This window comes from Grus americana, chromosome Z (genome assembly GCF_028858705.1).
Source record: "Grus americana isolate bGruAme1 chromosome Z, bGruAme1.mat, whole genome shotgun sequence".
In the NCBI taxonomy this organism is placed as follows: Eukaryota; Metazoa; Chordata; class Aves; order Gruiformes; family Gruidae; genus Grus; species Grus americana.
The window spans coordinates 27,122,501-27,146,709 of NC_072891.1; the positions used below are offsets into that span (position 1 = coordinate 27,122,501).

The 24,209-nt window shown below is 40.3% G+C and overlaps 1 protein-coding gene across 1 annotated transcript in view; it reads left to right on the forward strand.

Moving 5' to 3' along the window:
• TBCA (tubulin folding cofactor A) overlaps positions 1–17,263 on the forward strand; it is a 35,951-nt gene extending 18,688 nt beyond the window's left edge. Inside the window, 3 exon segments of the mRNA XM_054811079.1 lie at positions 2,011–2,116; positions 13,086–13,172; positions 17,021–17,263. Coding sequence (XP_054667054.1) covers positions 2,011–2,116; positions 13,086–13,172; positions 17,021–17,101 — 274 coding nt within the window. The 3' untranslated portion in view covers positions 17,102–17,263.
• The last annotated feature ends 6,946 nt before the right edge of the window (positions 17,264–24,209 follow it).

Sequence of the window (24,209 nt, forward strand, 5' to 3'; positions counted from 1 at the left end):
AATATTTGCTGATGCTAATACTGAAGCTAGTTCCAGTAGTTGGAATTACAGCCACTGATTTTGTGTCTTTATTAGTAGTCATTAGGCTGCTGCCTTTCCCCAGTACTACTCAAAGCTAGTACCTGGGTGACTTGTAGAAGTTGCCTAGATGATACCTACACTACATGCTGCTAAAGCTTCTTCATAAGGCTGAAGGGGCCCTCTCTGATGGTGTGATTCCATGGAGGTTGAATCCAGTTAAGGTGCATGTTGCCACAGCCCAGCTTAGATCAACTGTTGTGGAGCCACATCTTAAGCCTATTTCAGCAAAACAATTTTTAATGGTGTAAACTCTAACAAAAGCTGGGAGAGTTCCTGCTGTTGAATATCAGTATATTCTCTTTGGAATTTTTCTCCAGATGTTACCTCAGTGGTGCTTTTGTGGCAGCTTAAGTTCACAAAAGGCTTTTGTCACCCCAGTACAGTTCTGTCCATCTCAGCAGCACTTCTAGTAGGGCACTTAACTGTGACAAACAAGGAATTAATTTGCTCTGATGTGCTAACGTGACCATGAAGCTGTCTACAAGACCTTTATTTATTCTCTTTTCATTTGTATAATATATTCTTTGCTTCTTGGATCTGATTACATTCTTCTGGCTGTTAAGTTCTCCTTAAACAACCTTATTTTATATACGCTGACATGGTGCTTATTGTTTGGGGAAGGATTTTCTTTGGCACGCTCTCAGGTTTGCAGTAGCATCTCAGTGTTTGTTTTGGTCTTGAATTAGCTGATCAGAAATCCCTTCATAATTCTTCAGATCCTGAAGGATGTTTTTGTTCAGATCTAGCATTACGTGATCCATCATTTACCTAATGAACATATGTAACAAAGTGGGAGACGTAACAGCAAAATTCCAATAACAACAAATAATAGTTTGATAATAGGATTGCAATCTAAAAATTACTGTAGGGCATCAGTCTAGACTATCATAATATTCCCTTCTGACCTTCAATTTTTTTTACTTTGCTCTTGAATCTATGCTTGTTAGCAAAAAGCATCCTGCTCCCAAGTACAGGTCCCTTATTAGGATTAAAAGATGGATTCTTTTCCCTTCGAGAGATAGTAAATTATGTAAAATATGGAACTGTTACTTCTGTCTGTAAACCCCAAACCAGCATCAAGGTAAATGGAGAAAATATTCTTAAGGAACAGAAGACTATACCGTGTTATTTGGGAATTTTACTTTTCATTATTTTGTATGAAAACTGTTATGGGAAATAATAAATTTAATGGCATGAAATATAGTGATCAGGAAAAAAACATTCTGAGATGATAATCAACAACCTGAGATCAGGTTCTGTGAACCTGAAAGTGCTGTTTCTTTTCATTTACATGTGATAACTTTGAACAGTTAGTACTAAGAAGGATGGTCATCATTATTCACCTAAAAATGCAGGTGCAGTGTTGTTATGTAGGAGCAAATAGGAAAGAGGAAAGGCCACATGACTCTTACCAGCCAATGCAAGTCACTCACAAAGCTGTCAGAACCTGGGTGATGTTGAGAAGGTCTGGCAAATGCTGGTCTAAAAGCTTGTAACAGTGTTGTCTTTGCAGACATCTTAATATTGTTTGTTTTGGCTACCTATGACGTTAGGACTTTTTTGAGATAAATAGCTTTCTTCCCTGTACTACTGTCTTTATTAGCAGTCATCTAGATCTAAAGGCAACTTACCTGTTTCTGTTAGGTATTTGAAATGAAGTACCAATATATAGCTTTTTGAGGATATTCCAAATGGATAAGCCCACAAAGAATCTTTAAAAATATTTTTAATTTAAATTATTTTTATTAGAATCACTGTAGCTAAATTTGGCATTTCCTAGATGCAGATGTTTGCAGCGGTTAAGTCTTTTTTTATAAAACTGTATTATCTTCCAGTGCTGCAGCTTTCAGGGCGTTTTTTTTGTTATAAATGGTGTAACTTTTTACTGTACTAGAACCAGATTAACACAATCATTTGGTTTAATTGCAGATTGGCAAAAGAAAAAGTTATGTATGAAAAAGAAGCAAAACAGCAAGAAGAAAAGATTGAAAAGATGAAAGCTGAAGCATGTGATGATTATGGAATTAAGAAACAGGTAAACTATCCTAGAGCGTGTTTTATAAAATCCTTCTTTGATTTGATTTAATCATAGTCATCTTTAAATAAAATAATTTCCTGTACCTTTTTCCAGACTTGTTACATAAATACTAGATTAAAATCCTGTCAGTTGTAAAAGTCATAATAATCATTTGTAGAAACTTCCTTTACTCCAGAACTGTTAAATTATAAGGAGACTGCATATGGATTACTTAGCACTCGGTGTCAGGATGGTTGTCACTCATGAGCACTGTGTATGACGCCATCATGAACTCTCTTCTTAGAAATACCAAGAACCTGAAAATAGTCTGGATGCATTTAGGTAAATTAAGTGCTTGCTGGTAGACTGCACATGTTACTGTGAAGGGAGAATGCTTTATAATTAATATGAAGATGAAACATTTCAAGTCCTGAGTATATTAGTATCCCTTTGGTAAAATCATAGACCTGAAAGAGAGAGAGCAGTGGGTGTGCACCTACTACAGTTTGTAATGAAGTCACCAGCTAGCAAGGTGCATGCTGTGGTTTCATCTGCTCAACAGTATGGTGTAGTGTCACTATTACAATATGATTAATTTTTTCTTGGAAGGTTCCCCATAAAGGACAGTGGTAGCAGACAGTTGGTACATGCCCTTTTGGAAGGAGAAGGAGTGTCAAGTTTCCTCCTGAGAAAAGGCTTCAGTTTGGGAGATTTGTGTTTATTCTTCACAGAGGTGTGACGTGTCTGTGTTTAACCATGGCGTTTATATTCTTTCAACTAAATATGTTGTCTTTTAACTATGTTTGTTCCCCAAGCATTGCCCAGATGTTTTCTCTTAAATCTTTACAGAAACTGACACTGTAAATAATTATGACTTGTTTCAATAGTCTGGTGGCTTCATTTTATAAAACCTACTGTTCTCCCATCTTCATTTTAAAACAATGGAAGAATAGGTTAAACAAAGCTTAAATATAAAAAATTAAAAACGGGATGGGAGAAAGCCCTTTTAAAGCAAGCTAAACCAACTTTTTTAGTAAGTTCAGATTTCAGTTAATGTGTGTATGACCTGCCTTGCTTTCATTATGCCATGGGAAAGAAATAAAAAGAATTTGTATACAAATAAAGAATTGTATTTATAGAGCTGAGCTGTGTCTGCCTCACCACTGACCGAGACTCCAAGATCCGAAAAAATAGTAGTCTTTCTGAAGATCCAGTGGTGCTAACAAGAACTAATGAATGCAGTTCCCATTTTTAGTGTCCCCCATTCATCAGATTATTTGACTGCACCATGGTATTTCCGCAGTGACCTGCAAGATATCATCAAAGTCAAAAACAGTGCAGGCTGTGAACTTCTGCTGTGAAATGAAATGTTACACGCTAGTTGAAGGTATTTTCAGAGACCAGTGACAAAAACCTTCACAGAGAACAGTCTCGATTAATTGCCTGATCCACTTTGAAAGCAATCAGTTTCTCCAGTGACATCTTCACTTCTTGTCCTTTTAGTGCACTTTGCATTCTGGAAGTTGTTAATCTTTTAGGTTATGAAGAATTTGGAGGTTCAGAGAGAATGCATACACTTTTCATAGGATCAAATCTGCTACTCTAAAGACAATTATGTAGTACTAGAAGAGTTTGCTCAATAACATATTTTGGATAGAGTTAATCAGGAAAAATATCTGTAGTTACACATGTTAAGAATTGCTTTAGTTAATAATTCCTATCTGAATAATTATTTATTTAAAAATATGGTTGTAGTCTTTATGTCAGTAATGAGAAGTAACATTTGGGGGATGGAAATTCAATCATTTGAGACTATGAGAATAATTTTTATTATTATTTTATCTGAGGGGTCAGCTAAATCAGGTATGTATATAGACATCAATCCACAGTTGAGGGAGGAATGCTTAAAAGTATTGCTTACCTCTTAATGTACTACTGTTCTCATTTAGCTTTCTAGTTACAGCTTTGCATTAGAACATACGGTTTAACAGTACAGAAGTGTGTATGGAAATTTTTACTTTAAAATTAATAATGCCATTCCTACAGCATATGTAGACTTCAGGGTGTGTCTGGTCTGTAAGGAAGGATCAGTCCCTTTGTAGAACAATGGTTAGGGTTTGACTCGGTATTTTTCTAACTCCGTGTACAGTGGGACAGCTTGTGGTTCCTGTGAACTCAAGCGATCTCTAGCTGAGGCAGTGACCAACCAGGGTAGCTGGCAGTTGTTAGATACCAGCCTGCACCTGCACTGCCCAGGCAGACTTATTTAATGAGGAGTAGATTCAGTATCAGAGAAGCTAAAGGGACAGTTTGCTCACAGTGCTGGTATACTCTCACCATGATTATAATTTAAAGGCCCCATTGTAGGGTGCGAGACGACTTTGTTATGGTAACCCAGGGCAGTTCCCTTCCTCCCATCCAAAGATGTAGAGTCCCAAGCATGGGGTTTTTTCTTGTTGTCATGGTGACCCAGGATAGTTTGCTTCTCCCTCATTTGCCCCCACATTTTCATGGGCACCAGCAAGACCACAGATCGTGGAATTTGGACAACAGCACCTGCTTTACATCAGTGAGTTTGCTAATGAGCAAAACAGGACATTGCATATGTATGATATGTTAATTAGGGCAAATTTTATTATCCACCCCTGCAGTGCTTTCCTTTGAGCTTCACCCCCAAGCAGGGCTCCACTGTGTCAGGTCCCCATTTTGATTAGCGTCAGTGTCCCAAGGCTCCCACCATGGTAACGCTATGCTTTCCATAAAGCCAGAGCTTTCACTCACCGAGTGTGATGCCTCATCCTTGAGGGATCTTCACCTGCTTCTCACCTGTTAACACCTGTATGTTACGATTGTCCCGAGTGCAGGTCGTATTTGCGCTACTTCCTGTGTCTCAACTCGTGTACTTCAGCTGAATCCAAGCTGGGTGATAACTACTTGAGATAGGTTGTATATCACAGGGAAAGAATCTCTATCATCATGGGGCAAGGAAGCCATTCCTTTTCCATCAGTTAGCTTATTGAAAAAAAAAAAAAAACCATATAAACCCACCACTTTGCTATCATCTCATTTTTGCCTACAAAAGGCAAATGAGAAGTTCAGAATTATGGGGTATGCTTGTAACAATTTATTTGAGCCAAATTGGCAGGAAAAAAACATAATAAATAAAGAACAGTATTTGGGGGAAAAAAAGGCTATGAAAGAAAAATTTTCATACATTTTTATATCTCCAAATCACACTGCCTTCAACCATGAGACTTGTAGGGAAAAGCATTATTAAATACTTCAATGAAATACTAGATTGAAAACAATCTTACTGAAAACTGAACTATTTTATACAAAAATTATTGGGTTTGTACAATTTAGGATAAAATATTAAAAGGCTTTTGATGTATTCTACCAGGTGTAAATTCTGCTTACCCTATCTGTAGAGGGTCATGAAGAACCCTGACTGGTAGCTGCAAGTAGTGCAATTGTACCTCTGTGGGGATTTTTTTGTAATGAAGCCATAGTTTCTACAGTTGTAATGGTTCTCAATATATGAAGACTTTACACAGAGCTTTGTAACACTTTATCTGTAATAGAAACTTGTTACACTGTAATTGCTCACGAGTGCAGAGTAACGGTAGGAATCAGTAGTTTTCTGTATTTCTGTGGTTGTTCATAGAATCATAGAATGGTTTGGGTTGGAAGGGACCTCAAAGACCATCTAGTTCCAACCCCCCTGCTGTGGACAGGGACACCCTCAACTAGACCAGGTTGCCCAAAGCCCCATCCAACCTGGTCTTAAACGCTTCCAGGGATGGGGCATCCACACCCTCTCTGGGCAACCTGATCCAGTGCCTCACCACCCTCACAGGGAAGAATTTCTTTCTAACATCTAATCTAAATCGACCCTCCTTCAGCTTAAACCCATTACCCCTTGTCCTGTCACTACACTCCCTGATAAACAGTCCCTCTCCAGCTTTCCTGTAGGCCCCTTCAGGTACTGGTAAGCCACAATTAGATCTCCCCGGAGCCTTCTTTTCTCCAGGCTGAACAACCCCAACTCTCTCAGCCTGTCCTCATAGGAGAGGTGATCCACCCCACTGATCAGCTTTGTGGCCCTCCTCTGCATTTGCTCCAAGAGCTCCAGGTCTTTCTTGTACTGGGGACCCCAGAGCTGGATGCAGTACTCCAGGTGGGGTCTCATAAGAGTGGAGTAGAGGGGCAGGATCACCTCCCTCGACCTGCTGGTCACGCTTCTTTTGATGCAGCCCAGGACACGGTTGGCTTTCTGGGCTGCAAGCATGCATTGCTGGGTCATGTGGAGCTTTTCATGCGCCAACACCCCCAAGTCCTTCTCCGCAGGGCTGCTCTCAATCCATTCTCCTCCCAGCCTGTAGTTGTGCTTGGGATTGCCCCAACCCACGTGCAGGACCTTGCACTTGGCCTTGTGGAACTTCATGCGTTTTGCACAGGCCCACCTCTCAAGCCTGTCAAGGTCCCTCTGGATGGCATCCCTTCCGTCCAGCGTGTCGACCGCACCACACAGCTTGGTGTCGTCGGCAAACTTGCTGAGGGTGCACTTGATCCCACTGTCCATGTCCCCAGCAAAGATGTTAAACAGTGCTAGTAAATGTGTCTTGTACATAAATAACACTTTTTTCCATCTAAGGCTTTTACCTTGAGGCTTGTGAGTATGGGAAAAGCCTGAGGTATCTATTCCTTGTCTCCTTTCAGTGGGATTGTAGATATACTCAGGAGGTTTTGTTAACTGTCAGTGCTTTTACTGATAAATAATCAATTTTCATTTTTTAAAAATAGTTATTCTACAGTTCCAAATTACTTCCCGTGTAATGTCATTTCCAGATGAATTAAAAATCCATTGGACTTAACATAGAGTTTGGTATCTGCATGCCAAAGAGTACATAAGAGTACATAAAGTACATCTTATACACAGTTTTTTACAAGTATTACTGAAAACAGCAATATTTCTCTTTCTTTGTTGAGTGGAAAGTAGAGTATCTCCTGAAACAGCTAAAAAGAAGCAATGTGTATTGTTTCAGAAAATTATTGTGGAATATGAGACTTTGCTGTTAATCTTGTCACTGGAGTTCTCACTGAAAGGAACATGTAATGTTCTGTAACTTTTTCATTTTTAAATGTCTGTTTAGCATCAGAGAAATACTCCTGCTGGCTCAGCTGGCTTTTTACTTTTTTAGCTCTTTCCACCCCCCACCCGACTGGTTCAAACAAAGTTTCATTATTCTCACCAATCATGTACAGTAATATTAGGTAAAACATACAGTTTCACTTCAGTCTGATTATTTTCATAAGTTGGGTGGGTTTTTTTCTTTTTTTCTAAGAATACATGATCTATGCTTAATAATCTGAACCCTAGCTCTCATTGCTTAGGTAATAGAGGCAGTGGAAATATTAATGAAGGGTCTAATGCTCCCCTTATGTATTTGGACAGTATCCTTAATAAGCATAGTTTGTTTCCTTAAAAAGTAGCAACTTGGAATTCTCTGTACTAAATACAGAATAATATTCAGAAGATAACAACTGGTATTAAAAATACTTTCAAACTTTGGGTTTATGGCCTAATGTGCTTTCTGAGAGGGACCAAATGATCATTACTGTGCTCTTCCTTTTCCCCTTGTTTTACAAAGGCTGTTTTTATCTAGGCAGATACAAATACCTTTTGGATTCCAGACTTTATGCTGAAGATTAAGGGCGCTTGTGCAGTATTTGGAGTAACTTAGTGTGGTGACATTCCTATGGTAGAAAAGACCTGCCACTGAGATGGGACATAATTAATTTCTTTTTCAGTTGGGCTCACTTTTCTTCTGCTCTAAAGGGAGGAAAAAAAAATCTGGACTTTATTTTTCTTACTCTGTCTACCTAGGGAACTTCCCATGTCTCTTCTGCTTCCGATTTTAGCAGAAGTATCTCCCCAGGTATTTCACTCCATGAAATATATGGGGGATTCCTCCCAAACCTTCAAGTTTAATCTAAAACATCTCCTAACCAGCCTTGGTACTTTTAGCAAAGCATGCATACAATAAGCATAAATTCAGGATCTATATCTTATCTTAACAATAACAAAAAAAAACCCCAATCCTTTCAGTCTCTCCCCCAAGCTTAATATCCCCCATAAACAGTTGGGAGGTAGCAGAGAGAAAATTTGGCTATTTGTTCTAACAAGGTGGAATCATTCTTGGGAAAGCAAGTCTGGTTTTGTCAGTGTTTTCTTTACGCCACTCCCAAAGAAACCTCTTAATTCAGATGTTTACCACTTCTCCCCTGTTTACAGGGTAAGGTTTTTATTTGCATCAACATGGATCTGTTCAGGTAGAATTTTGAGTTGCTGGAAGGAAATGTGCTGCCTGCTGATTAAATTAATGGCTAATTCCCTTATCATCCTCTAAGTTAAAGGAGCAATATCTGTAATTTATGAAACAGCCTATTTAATTAGAAACATTTTCAGTGGAGGACATCGAGTTTTGCTTCTGTCCTCTGAAAAGCATCTCCATGTTTTAGCCTCAAGCCATGAAGTGTTCTTTCTCACTCTATCCCCCGCCACTGACAATGAAGAAGACCTGACAGTTGTACATTAGTGGAAAACAGCCAGTGACAAACTGTTTTCCAAAAAGACCAAAGGAACCTTTCTGCCTTTTATGTACTAAAGTGATCTGCTTTAGAAGAAACAGGATTAGCCCTCACCTGAGATGAGCTGCAGAGAAGGCTCATTTGAAATACTGAGGCATTAGATCTAGAGGGTTTTCTCCTCCTCCAGCTTTTTGCTACAAATGATAGGTGGTTTGGGGTTGATAGATGGCCATTTTAGTTCTTGAAACCTCAAGCACTATAGAAACAAAACAACGTTCTCCAGTTCTTTACTGCAAGCTTTTCTTTGTGGTCCTTAGAAGTATTTTTATCAATGTATTTGACAACTCACCTACAACAGACTGCAGTGTGCCCTGGTATCCTCTATTTGTGGATGGCTCAAGCTTCTTTTGGGCCTGCTATGTGAAAATAAAACAAGTTGCTTCAAAGGACGTAGAACTAATAAAACGTGTTTTCTTACAGTTTTTGTTTGTTTGGGTTTTTTTTCCTCTGTACTCATCTTAATCCCATCTCTCCGAGTTCCTGCCTTCCCTATGCCCAGCTTTCTCCTACATCGCCTATGCTGTCCTACTCCCTATGTCCCCACGCCGCCATCCTGGCCCAGCACATTGTGCCTTTATATTCCCCAGTTGCCAGTGAGGCGAGAAACAATACCGTGCTGTGGGTTTAAGTCACAAATATGGTGATTAGCCAACCCGTAGGCTTAGTGTGACTGTTTACTTTGTACTACAGTCTCTTCCTTAGTAGGATTATTAATTTTTGTGCCCTTGGTGTTCATGATACGTGGACATGGCCTTTTTTCTTTTGGGTCCCTGTCCTTCCATCAGATATGGCTGTAATTAGTCAGTGGATTCCAAGTAGTATACAAACTTTCTGATGAAATGCAGTTCAAACTAGTAGCGCTGCTCTTAACAAACAGAATTATTTGCCGCCTTCTTTTCCTCCCTGCCATCTTTGAGTAGATCCATTATGCTGTGATTATCTGTGAAACAGTCAAAGGGCAAGTGATTATGGGGCAGTATTTAAAAGCACAAATATATATTCATGCATGTGTATATAACTGGTACGTATGTGACTCATTAACATTTATCATGTTTTTTAGCCTGTCTCTTGTATTTAGAATGCTACTCCTGACATATTAAACAATATTGTCAATATACTCTGTGACCTAGTAGTTTATTAGGCTGTGCAAAGATTAAGGAAAGATAGAGTGCTCAATGGAGGTTTTTCTTGTTGTTGTCAAATTAATTGTGGATCTGAGTATCTCTAAATCTCTTGCTTAGATGTAGGTCACCTGGGAAAAAAAGCCAAAACCAAACTCTGCTTCCATCTTTTTGAAGCTGATAAAACTGTTGTTCTCCTTATACATGTCAGGCTGAGCAAAATCCCTTCCTGTTGCAGAATACTTGGTATCAACACTCATAAGCAGTAATATTTATTTGTATTTTTAAATTATTAAAAAAAAAATAAAAATCAGTGTAAGCACTCAGGTGATCCAAAAAGTAGAGCATCTGCCTCATGGGAGCAGGTCTGATCTGCCTAAAGCTGAAATAGTAGCTTTGAACTTTCATTGTGGGACCTGCTAAAAATCAAAGTTGGTTATGTGTAAAGCCTGGGGCATTACTTTCTCAGCTGTTTCTCACAGAGTTGTGTTTGGCCTTTGTGCTTATTCTGAATGTGTAAAGTAATTGTCTGATTTTAGTTATGGTGTCCTTCCACTTAAGCAACTTTTAGATGTATCTATGTGTTTGCATCTGTTCTGCTTTATGCGTCACCGCAATCTGGAATTTGTGGAAAACAGATTTAAGGCTATTGATAGTGCATTATGCACACTGGTTCTTTGACACCTGATCCAACTTACAAAAAATCCACATTGCATTTAGAAAATAGGCCATATACACCCCAACAGTTAAAGAGCTCCATCACATCTGAGGAAACTGCTTTCTTTTGGAAGATGCCAGACATCTCTTCCCTTAGTAGAAATACCTTAAATCCTGAAAGACAACTGACTAGCAATGTGGTGGGTTGAAAAGACTTGTTTAACTGGCTTTTTCAGTAGCTTAAAGGAAAGGGGACATCACCTCACTGTAGCCACAATAGCACTTTTGGTCCTATGTGCACTTACTTACAACAAATCCAATTTGCTCCTCCCTGTACATATTTTTGTGCTTTATTGCTTTGGTCTTAACACTGCATTTAGATGCACTTCAGTTACTTCAGTTTTTTTAATACTTCTGTTTGGCATTGTAATCCACAGAAACCTTGCAGATATTTATGGTTCTTAAGTGAAGTTAGATCAGTTTCACGTAGTAACTTCCTCTGTGACCTGATTATAATTTAAACTCCTTAGACTTCAGTCAGAAAGCTTGATAGAATTTTGATAGAATTCGGAGAGCAAACAGTTTAAAAATCCCAGTCCTAAAGCTTATCTAATTATTTGAGCTTTTTACTTTGCTTTATTATATACATTTGTAATAGTAAATGGTCTATCTGGGATTATCAGCATTACTTGAAAAGATGTGTTTTATGCAGAAGTTATCAAAATTTGCATAGGTAGTTTGGTAATCAACTAATAATATTGGTTCCACAAAATTCCTGTTCCAGTGTCCAACTGTTTGCACCTACTGAATATGGTTCCAGGATTTATCATCCTTCTGGTTTTGATTTATTATTGCATAACTGCAGGCAAATGTAAATAAAACTCAGGTACCCCTTTGGATCTCAGTCAAATTCTGTTTTGAACAGAGCGATTTAGTTTTGTTCTGTCCTTAGAGCAGCAGCCAGGACTACAGCTTACAGTTTCTAGATTTATATGCCTTCCTAGTTCACTTATTGAGTGGCATATATCAAATAAGTTACTACTTTCCATATCATCTACCAGCTTTACAATACACAACTATTTAGCAATGGTGGCCCAAGGAAATCATATTGGATATCCTCACTCCTGCAGGTATTCTTTATAGAACAAATTTCTACTACATAAAGCAGAAGGCATCATCTCATGCAGTTTATGGCACACCTCATTCTATGGAAGTTATAAACCTTTATTTATTCATTCACTGCTGAAAGTGTAATATGCAGAGTTCCTAGTCCTATTTTTAATACAATCCAACACTGAATGCTTAGAACAAAAGTGATAATACCAATGAGAACTAGAACTTGAGGGTGCTTAACTTTTTTTTTTTAAACTTTTGTCACCCATCTTTGCTTCATTAGACAGATTTTGCCTTCTATTCTCTGAAAGAAAATTAGAAATGAAGTTTTTAAACCTTCTCTCTCAAAAATGACTTAAACTAAGAACTTAAATGCACAACACAAAAACATGGTGGTAATGTCTTACTACATAAGGCCCTCCGGTATGCATGAAGACATTCTTAGCTATAGCTCACCTTCCCTTTTACAGTGACCCTTCACTACAGCAGCATTAATACTGAAAGGTGAATACAACATAGGAATGACAGAATGAAGCCATTTAAAGGGAATGTCTTCTGTTGCAGGTTATCCTGAATGCAGAAGAAATTTCGTATTTAAGTATCTAACAGATTTTCATTTCTAAATAGATTTAACATTACTGAACAACTCTGCACACCTTTTCTTCTCAGTGGTTGGATTTCAGATCCAGAAATGTTCCATGAAATAAATGTTCCCTTGTTCAAATCTGAAGTTGTTTTCTGTAGGAGGAGGCAGGATGTTCAGATTCAGTGGGGTGCCAGTTTAGTAATTTTGTTCAAAGTGCATGGTGAGAATAATCTTTCTCCTAAAATGAAGCACAAGGATAAGTAATAACTTTTTATGCATGATAAGCATCAAAAATATGAGCCCGCTGGTCTTTGCTTTTCATTTTTCTTTACCTTTGTCTTTCAGTCAGAGCCTCCTGCAGTGTGCACACAATGTGATCAATAACTCAATAACTTTTTTCATGCAGTAATTATCTCTATGTGGTATTATCTGAACACTGCTTTTCTTTATTACCCAAAAGATGCAGGAGATATTTATATAACCAGCTGATCCCATTTTGGATGAAGCTGCTTCATGACAGCAGGAGAAAGTTTGTTTTAAATAGCCTTTTTAACAAATGCCGTATGGAAAGCTTACCAGTCACTACTTTTTTTCTAAAGGAAAAGTTATTTTAAGTACTATTTGCACTTAATACTTTATATTTAATTAAGCACAAAGTAAACGGAAGTGCCCTGTAAATTAACAAGAGTTTTAAGCAATCATGCTAAGTGAGTTTAATAAAAAAGCATATTCAGAAAAGAGGTACAGCTGTTCTGACGTTCCTAGATGATGCCTGGACAACTGATTTTTCAGAGTAAAGACTTAAAAAAATAATGCTCCTATCTAGAATACATTCTCAATTGGTTTCTAATTTTCACAGATCGAGATCTTACAAGAGTCACGAATGATGATTCCAGACTGCCAGCGCAGATTAGAAGTTGCACACGCAGATCTTACTCAACTACTAGTAAGTATATCACCATAACCCACTGATTAAGAAATGTCGCTGTTCCTTGATGAACTTGGATAAACACGCTCATCTGCAGTGCAATTGCAGCATATTAGAATTGGATTGAAGAATAACTTTTTATAGGTCCCAAGACTAGCATCCTGTAACATACCAATATTTCATTTTAGATAACTGTCTTTGCAGACTTGGTCTTCAATCTGTGAAAACTGTGTGTGTTAGAATGTAAGAAGCTGTCTTTAATGGAATGTACACTCAACATACACTTGAATACTGAACTGCTAGAATGGACTCTCAATTCCTGTGCTAGTTACGTGATCAGAAAAAATACTTCACCTGCTTTATGTAATTTTCTAGATAGTGTAGATGTATATAACATGCTTGTAGTGAACCTAAATACTCAAAATACTTTGCTTACTACTTTTATTATGCTATGGATAAGAAACAAGACAGCTGAGTCCTTGCTGAGTACTGCTTTATGTTTTATTAGTGAGGTGCCACATTTTTAAGATAAGGAATAAATACTATCTTGTACAAATAGATTCACTGAAACTATACTAAGTTTGGAGATCACTGTGCTTATTTTAAAAGCAGCCTTCTCATCAAGAATTCAGCTACACATGTAAATCCTACTGCAAGGCTAAAAATACATACCCTAAATTAAGCCCCAGACACATTTGATGGCTAAAATGCAAATCTGTTCTCAAAGGAAAACTCAAGGTGTCTTATCCTCAGGTAGCATGCCTCTACTGTTTTCCAAAATAAATACTCAGTACCTGGCAGGACTTAGGGCCCTTTCGTCATTCAACTAGTTACTTCACAGTTAGCTGGTCTAGATTTCAGTGGCAGGCAGAAGTGGTGCTGTTGATCCATACAGTGTGCTGAACACACTTAAAACAAAGACCGGGGAAAGTTATTATTGTTGTTAAGAATTTGGAATTCTTGAAGAGTTGCTTTCTGTGCTTAGCTTACCTTCAGTGCTTTTATTAAAATCAACTGCATAGTAGTATGTTTTTTCAATTGTCAGTCAGCTTAAGCTTTTTCCTAACAGTACTCGTGTTCTGAGGTCTATTGTTATTGGTTCCACTTACGTTGTCCTTGGTTTTAAAAATTTAACCAAATAAAATAATAGGTATGCATAGGTCAAATCTGCTCCCACAACAGCCATTATCCTGGACCTTAAGTAGGGACAAAAGAAATTACTTGTGCTCTGAGTCACACAGAACTAGGGATTTCAATAATGATATATCTTTTGTTTCATAGAATCATAGACTTGTTTGGGTTGGAAGGGACCTTTAAAGATCATCTAGTTCCAACCCCCTGCAATGACCAGGGACATCTGCAACAAGCTCAGGTTGCTCAGACCCCCGTCCAACCTGACCTTGAATGTTTCCATGGATGGGGCATCCACGACCTCTTTGGGCAACATGTTCCAGTGTTTTATCACCCTCATCGTAAAAAAAAAAAAATTCTTCCTTATATCTAGTCTGAATCCACTCTCTTTTAGTTGAAAAACACTCTTTTAGTTGAAAACCAAGGGACCTTGACAGGCTGGAGAGGTGAGCCCATGCGAACTGCATGAAGTTCAACAAGGCCAAGTGCAAGTCGGTGCAATCCCAAGCACAGCTATAGGCTGGGCGAGGAATGGATTGAAAGCAGCCCCGAGGAGAAGGACTTAGGGATACTGATTGATGAGAAGCTCAACATGAGCTGGCAATGTGCGCTTGCAGCCCAGAAAGCCAACCGTGTCCTGGGCTGCATCAAAAGAAGTGTGACCAGCAGGTCGAGGGAGGTGATCCTGCCCCTCTACTCCGCTCTTGTGAGACCCCACCTGGAGTACTGCATCCAGCTCTGGGGTCCCCAGTACAAGAAAGACCTGGAGCTGTTGGAGAGAGTCCAGAGGAGGGCCGCAAAGATGATCAGTGGGGTGGACCACCTCTCCTATGAGGACAGGCTGAAAGAGCTGGGATTGTTCAGTCTGGAGAAAAGAAGGCTCCAGGGAGATCTAATTGTGGCTTACCGGTATCTGAAGGGGCCTACAGGAAAGCTGGAGAGGGACTGTTTATCAGGGAGTGTAGTGACAGGACAAGGGGTAATGGGTTTAAGCTGAAGGAGGGTCGATTTAGATTAGATGTTAGAAAGAAATTCTTCCCTGTGAGGGTGGTGAGGCACTGGATCAGGTTGCCCAGAGAGGGTGTGGATGCCCCATCCCTGGAAGCGTTTAAGACCAGGTTGGATGGGGCTTTGGGCAACCTGGTCTAGTTGAGGGTGTCCCTGTCCACAGCAGGGGGGTTGGAACTAGATGATCTTTAAGGTCCCTTCCAACCCAAACAAGTCTATGATTCTATGATTACCCCTTGTCCTATCGCTGCAGGCCCTGCTAAAAACTCCATCCCCATATTGCATATAAGACCCCTTTAAGTATGGAAAGGCCACAATGAGGTCTCCCCAGAGGCTACTCTTCTCCAGGCTGAAGCAGCCCAACTCTCTCAGCCTGTCCTCACAGGAGAGGTGCTCCAGCTCTCTGATCATTTTTGAGGCCCTCCTCTGGACTCGCCCCAACAGCTCCATGTCTTTCCTGTGCTGAGGACCCCAGACATGGATGCAGTACTCCAGGTGGGGTCTCACAAGAGCAGAATCACCTCCCTCAACCTGCTGGTCATGCTTCTTTTGATGCGGCCCAGGATACATTGCCGCCTCATGTTGAGCTTCTCATCCACCAGTACTCCCAAGTCTTTCTCCACAGGGCTGCTGTCAACCCCTTCATCCCCCTGCCTGTATTGGTACCAGGGTTTGCCCCGACCCATGTGCAGGACCTTGGATTTGGTTTTGTTGAACCTCATGAGGTTCACATGGGCCCACTTCTGAAGCTTGTCCAGGTCCATCTGGATGACATCCTGTTCCTCAAGCATGTCAGCTGCGCCACTCAGCTTGGTGTTATCTGCAAACTTGCTGAGGGTGCACTGACACTTTCCATGTCACTGATGAAGTTATTAAACAGTACTGGTCCCAGTATGATCCCCTGAGGGACACCACTCATCACTGATGTCCATCTGCACATTGAGCCATTGACTACTGCTCTTTGGATGAGACCATCCAGCCAATTCCTCATGCACCAAACAGTCCATCCATCAAATCCATATCTCTCCAATTTAGACAGAAGAATGTTGTGGGGGACTGTGTCAAAAGCCTTACAGAAGTCCAGACAGATGACAGCAGTGGCTATTCCCTTGCCCACTGATGTAGTCACTCCATCATAGAAGGCCACTAGGTTGGTCAGACAGGACTTGCCCTTGGTGAAGCCATGCTGGCTGTCTCAAATCACCTCCCTGTCCTCCATGTGCCTTAGCATAGCTTCTAGGAGGATCTGTTCCTTGATCTTCCCAGGCACAGAGGTGAGGCTGACAGGTTGGTAGTTCCCTGGGTTGTCCTTTCTACCTTTTTTAAAAAAAATGGGTGCAGTGTCTCCCTTTTTCCTGTCACCGGGGTCTTCACCTGACTGCCATGACTTTTCAAATATCATGGAGAGTGGCTTGGCAACTACATCAGCCAGTTCCCTCAGGAGTCTGGGATGCATCTCATCAGGTCCCATAGACTTATGCATGTTCAGGTTCCTCAGGTGTCACAGACCTGATAGTCTCTTGCAGTGGGAGCAACTGTGCTCCCCCAGCCCCTGCCTTGAGGTCCATCCACTCAAGAGGGCTGGGAGGAGAGGCTGCCAGTGAAGACAGGCAAAAAAGTTGTTGAGTACCTCAGCCTTCCCCTTGTCTGTTGTTACCATTTTTTTCCAAATTTAATCCCACGTCAATTATTTTCAAAGTACTCAAAAATTTTGTTTTTGATTCCAGGAAAATGAAAAAGAATTGGAAGAAGCTGAAGAGTATAAAGAAGCACGTTCCCTACTGGAGTCAGTGAAGCTGGAAGCCTAGAAGTTTTTCAGTACTCTCTTTATATGCATTAGCACTGGGTCCATTCCACACTTTCATTTGACTATGGCTCTGTTACTACCGTTGACTTGCTTAAGGTTCCCTTTATGCAAACTGGCCTTTCTCTTACTGCAAGATGCATCAAATAAAGGATGTTCTGAAACATCTGTGTGTTCCATATTCAGGCAAAATAGAAACATTTCCGGTTTAACTCTATTACAAAAAGGAAAAATAAAGCCAATTTAATGTAAGCATAATAGTGTAATAGCTCATATACAGAACTTAATCTGAACAATTCAGGGTAAACAAAGTTTAGCTAGGTAAGGAATGTGAGGGACCAATAAATACTTTAGAATGAAATAGAATCATAGAATAGTTTGGGTTGGAATGGACCTTAAAGATTCATGTAGTTCCAACTCCCCTGCCATGGGCTTTAGAAGCACCTTATATTTGAAATAATTTCAAGCCATTTTAGCATAACAATCTGTACTGAAAGAGGAGATGGACTAAATGACCCTTCAAAGTCACCTATTTTTTTCTATGATGCAATTTATCTGTAATTTTATCAAGTATGTACTCCTTGTTTATCTTTGAGCCCAAGACAGAATTAAAAGATGATTCCAAATCTTTCTCAGTTTGCCTGGGGTTGATTTGCGGAGGCCAATTTACACAATTACCATTGATCAAAATTCTGCTACTTTTTCAAGAAACAGAATTTAGGAGTTGACTAGTATGTTGTCAAGTTGGATCTGCTGGTGAGGGTTCTGGACTGAATGCTTTTCCTGAAAGCACCTTGGCCTAAGTGAGGTTTTTTTTTGAACAAAGCTCAAACCCCAGAAGATGAAAGAGAACTAACGTGTAGAGCAACAATGCTTAATCTGCCTGAAAGACCATTAAAGCATTATGTACAAAAGCTGTGGTTCTTTCAGAACAGCTTCTCTAAACAGCAAACGGTAAGCTCTGCTGATGAACAAGAAAGCTTTTTACATTAGATTTTCTAGTTTGAAAGTGCTCTGGCATGTTCCTTAAAGGCAACATAAAGCACAGTGTACCTTTTGTGTGGTGCTATATTGAATATTCAATAAATTTTTTTGTTAATTTGCCTGAGTTTGGGTAAACTACAGTTTCAGTACCTCTATTTGTGGACGTTAAGCACATTCAGAGTACTAAGACTACTTCATCCCTCTTAAGCACTGTGCTATCAATGGCACAAGATTTCTGACTGACTGCAGAATGACCTACTTCTGAAGTCACCCCAGACCAATGCTAAGACAGCGCGAACATGCGAAACCTTTTGTGACAATACTGTGGTTTCATAAGAGTACACGCATGCCTTACCAGCATATGTCCTAGGCACGTAACTGCCAAACATACATTGCCTGGTTCACAGCACAAATGAACTGCTGTTGAGGAGAACATCTGTCTTTGAATGCTCATTTCAACCACCTGCTTCTGTGGACCTTCACCAGGAAAGGTGGCTGGAGTGGACAAAGCAGATTGCATGTCTGAGTTGACTGGCTGCAGTCAGTGTAACGATAACTCTGTGCTTGTGGCCATTGAGTGGAGTGTGGTGAATAAATGCTGAGCTGAAAAGGAGTTGCGGGGAGCTGCAAAGTCTGCTGGGTAAAGCAGAATTTAACATAAAAATTACTCTTCAGAAGAAGAAAGAATATACACTGCTGGAAAAAAAACCTCACAGAAAAATGATGTGCAGTTGCTGAGTAACAGAAGAAGTGCAGGTCAGCATGAAAGCTGAACAGACACATGACCTATCTTGGCTGAAGGAAAGTACCACTGTTACATGGCTTAAGTTGGCATTTAGAGTTAAAGGCTTATGGACTGCGTAGCTACCATAGAAACCAGACTCCAAGGAAAAGTGTCTTGGTGCAGTATTTTCTAAGAGTGGTTTCTCATGTTTGCCTAATACTTCCCTGTCCAAGCTATTTTCTAGCTCCCTCCAGTTGCATTATGAACCAAGATGATGCTCTCCCCTATCAATTTCTTCTTCCAAGTTCTCCAAAAGACAGAACACATTCTGTTGTACAGAAAATAGCCAGCCTCACTGATGAAAATCAAGGTATGTTCATACCTGAAAAGACTTGCTTTCTTCTTATCTCCACATGCCTCTGGAAGTGTCTTAACTTGTGAGATGACAGCAGTATAATACCTGTAAAAACTATACCAAAAAACTGTGATAAGGCAGCAGTAACATAGGGCTGGCCCCTGAAGGGTGACTGGCAAAGCCATGCAGATAGCACATGAAAATAACAATTTGGGAATAAGTTATCGTTGTAAGTTCTGTGCCTATTGCTCTGATCATGTGCTTGCTAGCTACTACCTGCTTTTAGGTTTACTCTTGCACCATCAAAATTCATGGCCTTTGATTCACAAGATGTGCTGCATCTGAAATAAAACTACAGCACAAACTTGGTACCTTCACCTGGAAAGTCCTCAGTTATACTGCGTGATCAAAACTGAAAGTAGTGTCAAAACTCCGTTCTCTGATTTAAAATGTAAAGTCCTTCCTTCACTTGAAAAACTTCCACAACACTCAGTTCTTATAACTGGCTAATTTACAGGCCTGTTGCTTTTGTTATATTACTAAAAATGTTTTAATTAATACCCAGTGATGATTTCCCAAGGGTTCTTTGAAGGTAAGTTTCTTATATTCATGAAAGTAACCATGATTCTAAACTAATGTTTCTGACAGACCTCTAATACAACACACCTCAAAATAAAGTCCCTCAAAATAGTCTTCATGAAAAACAAACCTTGCAATTTACTAGCCATCTTTTGGGTGGTTGTTTATGGTCTGGGAGCAAGATCCAGGAAAAGTACTTAATTTTCTTCTGAAAACCACAGGTTGCAGTTGAATACTTAAGGATCCAAGAAATATCCACGCTTCAGCATGAACCATAGGCAGCACACCATTAAGCCACAAATCTCTTCCTCACCCCTTTTCTTTTGGCTGTAATATCAGTAAGCTGCACCTCTGTCTGGGATTTGCAACCCTGAACCTCTGCTTAGAATCCAATGTCTACGTCAGTTATTTCTTCCAGAACACAAGCAAAGAAAACAGCTGCCACTGCATCCTTTTGCCCTTTTATTTATTAGCCAAACTGGTACCACTTCTTTGAAATACAGAAATCTGTTCTTATAATTGGTCACACTATACTGGAGACCAACCAACAACACAAATAAGACAACTGAAGTTTTATACTCAAAAAAACAAATTTTAGAATGCCAAGTAAGTATGGGGAACAGGGGAATGCACAATCTGCTAAAAAAGCACTTGCTAGGGAGCATCACTATGTACAGGTCATTCCTGGCTCCAACATCCTTTAACAGTATGATGGTTTAACTTTGGCTGTATGCCAGGTGTCCAACAAGCCGCTCTATCACTCCCCTCAGCAAGGCAGGGAGGGGAGAAAAATAAGATGGAAAAAAACAACCCCAAACTCGTGGGTCAAGATAAAGGCAGTTTAATGTAGCAAAAGGCCGTGCACGGAAGCAAAGCAAAAAGCAAAAGATTATTCTCTACCTCCCATCAGCAGGCGATGTCCAGCCACTTCCTGAAAAGCAGGGCTTCAGTATGTGTACTGGTTACTCCAGAAGACAAACGTAAAAAAAAAAAAAAAAACCAAACCACAAAACCACCACCAAACCCACAAACCATGAATGTCTCCTGCCTGTTCCTCCCCCTCTCTCTCAGCTTATCGCTGAGCAGACACCATATGGTATAGAATATCCCTTGGTCAGTTTGGGTCAGCTGTCCTGTCTTTGTCCCCTACCAAGATCTTGCCCGCCCCCAGCCTACTACTGAGGCAGAGGGAGAAATGTTGGAGAGACAGCCTTGATGTGTGCCGGCACTGCTCAGCAGGAGCCAAATCACTGGCGTCTTATCAACACTTTGCTAGCTACCAATACATAGCACAGCACTACGAGGGCTGCTGTGGGGAAAATTAACTCCATCTCAGCCAGACCCAATACAATCTGGCTTGGCCCTAGAAGACAGGAGGGAAGAGCTAACTGCAAGTAGATATTTTGGGTTAAATCTACAAAAAGGATAAAGGTGGTACAGTACATCCCTTTCAGAAGTCCTGCTAAATGCCTTGAGGTAGGAAAAGGGGACTGACGACAGAGTGCAGGGCCAATTAGCACAGTGCCACTCCATCCAATGGCAAGCATTTCATAAATGTCTAATGCTCACGGATCTTCAGAATTTAGTGTACCCCACGCTACAAACCGTTCTGACACACTCTGTCATATTTTGACTTTCAGGGAAGGGAAAAGTTTGCACTTTCAGAATGGCATTTACAAAAGGCAGTAAGCTAAACAAGAAGTTTCTAGCCAGCAGGAAATTTAAAGATTAGAGGCAGGAACAGAAAGGCTTTATCTGCCATCTCAACCTGATTTTTAAATCCCTTCTGCTTAAGCTAAAGCAGAGGCTTGAATCCAGATCTGCCAGTTAAGAAAAAAACACCACCACAGAAAAGCACAAACAACCCACACAGAGATACTCTATTTCCTTAGAACAAAGGCAACCTACCTCCCACACCTCCAAGTAAGCAGAGGAGCTCAGATCAAGGAAAACTACCAAAAAGACTGAAAAAACAGTCTCTAAGAAAGATGAAACAAATCCAGATGTTTTAGCCTGGAGAATACTGAGCATGATAATGGTAATAGTCTTCAAGCACATACATGGTTATGGAGGAAAGGAACAAACTTTTGCCCCTGAGTAAAATGCAATGAGCTTCAGTTAGAGCAAGAAAAAAAAGTTGGAAGGGTTCCTCCCTCCTCAGAAAACAACTAAGACAAATGAAGCTCTGGAACAGACTGCCCAGGGAGGCTGTTGGAGATACATTCCTAGAGGTCTTCTCTTGACCTGGTAGCTGTGTCACACATCACACAGGGACAGCTGATCCTGCCTCATATTTACATATTAGGGAAAAGCACCTAAAGGTGGATGGAGCAACCATCCCTTCCTCAGCAGCACTCATCCCTTTAGGCTCACCCACTCACACAGAAACGTAAAAGACAAGACTGACATGTCTGAAATGAACTACTCTGAATACAGTGCAGAGGTGATCCCCAGAGCCCCCTCAAAGGAGGAGATTTCAGTGATACATACCAGACCTGTCAGACCTTGCACTGCACATTACAACACAGTGGATTCAAAGAAGCTGAAAATGGTCCTCCTGAATGAAAGGACTAGACTACGATCCAGATGAAGTAATTTTGTCTGGCTTTCTACTTTTTATTCACATTTCTGAACTCACCACTAATGCAATGTGAAAAATACCTTAAATTCCTTAATTGTCAGTGGTGTTTATTTTGTGCACAAGCAACTCATTCAGGCAAAGAGGTCAGAAGTTTGGACTGGACCTGAAAACTGAAGGATGGAGCTTGCAAGGCACCAGAAGTGAACTTGCAGGCAGGCCTGCTGGAAGCAACTGGGAGGGAAAAAGCAAATTCAGCTGAAAGTCTCACTCTCAGTACACACTCAGAGCAAGACTACAAGCTGGAGGAAAAGGAGAAGAAAATACGCTGCTTATGGCCTACCCGTGTTAACAGCCCTCCTCCCACTTGATCTCTCAGAGGACCCACTCTGGCGCCACGAACAGAAAACACAAAGGAGAACCGCTTACTGGGTTCTCTTCCATGTGCAATCTTGGCTATGCTGGTTACTATATGTAACAGAAGCCTCACAATAAATCCAAATGATGGGCTTAGGGCTTCAGGAGAGATGGCATAAGAGATGTGAAACTGCAACCTTCTCCCAGTTTTCTAAACACATATGTGACCACAGTGAAAAAAGAACCGCACTTGGACTTTGCAGATTACTTGCTAGCATGTCCTAGGATCCAGCTTTTTGGGGCAAACATCACTGGAACTCAAAGTCCAAAATCTAGAACCACTGAGCATAAACATTTTTAACTGGAAGAAGAAAAACTTCAACTTTACAACAGTTTTGTTTCCTTATTGTTCTGAAGTTCCTGTAGATGTTACATTAGATGGAAGGAAACCGAGTGACCCATAGAAAGAGCCTCAATTAGTAAGGTTAACAGAAGCTGAATAGGTTGAAATTGGAAAAATAAGCACATTTATGTATCAATTACTACTTGCTCCCCGTTTCAACAAAAGGAAATAAAATTTTCTCATCCTTTCTAACAATCCAGAGGCATCCTCCTGCCCCAGCATAATTAGTGGTAAATTTCACCACAGCTCTCCATAAGCAATCAAAAAGGCTACCTAATTAAAAAAGTAATTAGTTTACACAGATAGAGGTGAGTGGGTAGATTAGTTTATGAAAATAAAATGAAATTCCTCTGGATGCTTTTAGTGACTTGGCTTCCTGCTGTTTTACAGCTTCTACACATTTCCAAGGGAGTGGGTTTTAAAAAAAAAGTCTCCATTTGCAGATGAAGATGGTACCTTTCAAAACCAATTGATCAGATATGTCAATTTCATAATTTGTCCTCAGTTTTCAACACAGAAGATAAACTTCATGTTTTTGCATAAAATCAATGTCTCCACAAAAGCACTAACATGTTATGTTTCATTCAGGTCATTTACACAATACCTACCACCACACCATATAGCTGACAAGCTGAACCAATGCTGAAACTGGAAAAGGAAGGCTTGAGCACTATCACCTAGCACACCATGGGATTTTTAAGCCAGAACAGCTCCTGATACCAGACCAGACCAAGGTCTCTTTCCCCCAGTCATCCTGCTGCCAGCAGAAGCCAGGGGAAACACCTTGGGCAGGAATGCAGTTTTCTCAGGATGAAGATCAACCTTCACACTTCTATGTGCTAACTCCTGCAATTTCCACAAATGCAGGAAACTTGATTGCATCATTGTGGTGGCAGCAAGGAGCTGTATTCTCACTCTCTTGAGCTGGGGGACAAGTGGGGGACACAAAAGCCAGCAGCCAAAACTCAAGGAAAAAGCACAGAATCAAGTATAACAGCAATCCTTGTTGAGAGTTAGGAAGCTCGGCCAGGGAAATCAGTGAATTGAGAAACTTCCTCCCTCAGAGGCTTCATCATGGCAAATAGCTATTAATGGACCTCACCTCCATGAATGCATCAAATACTATTTGTCA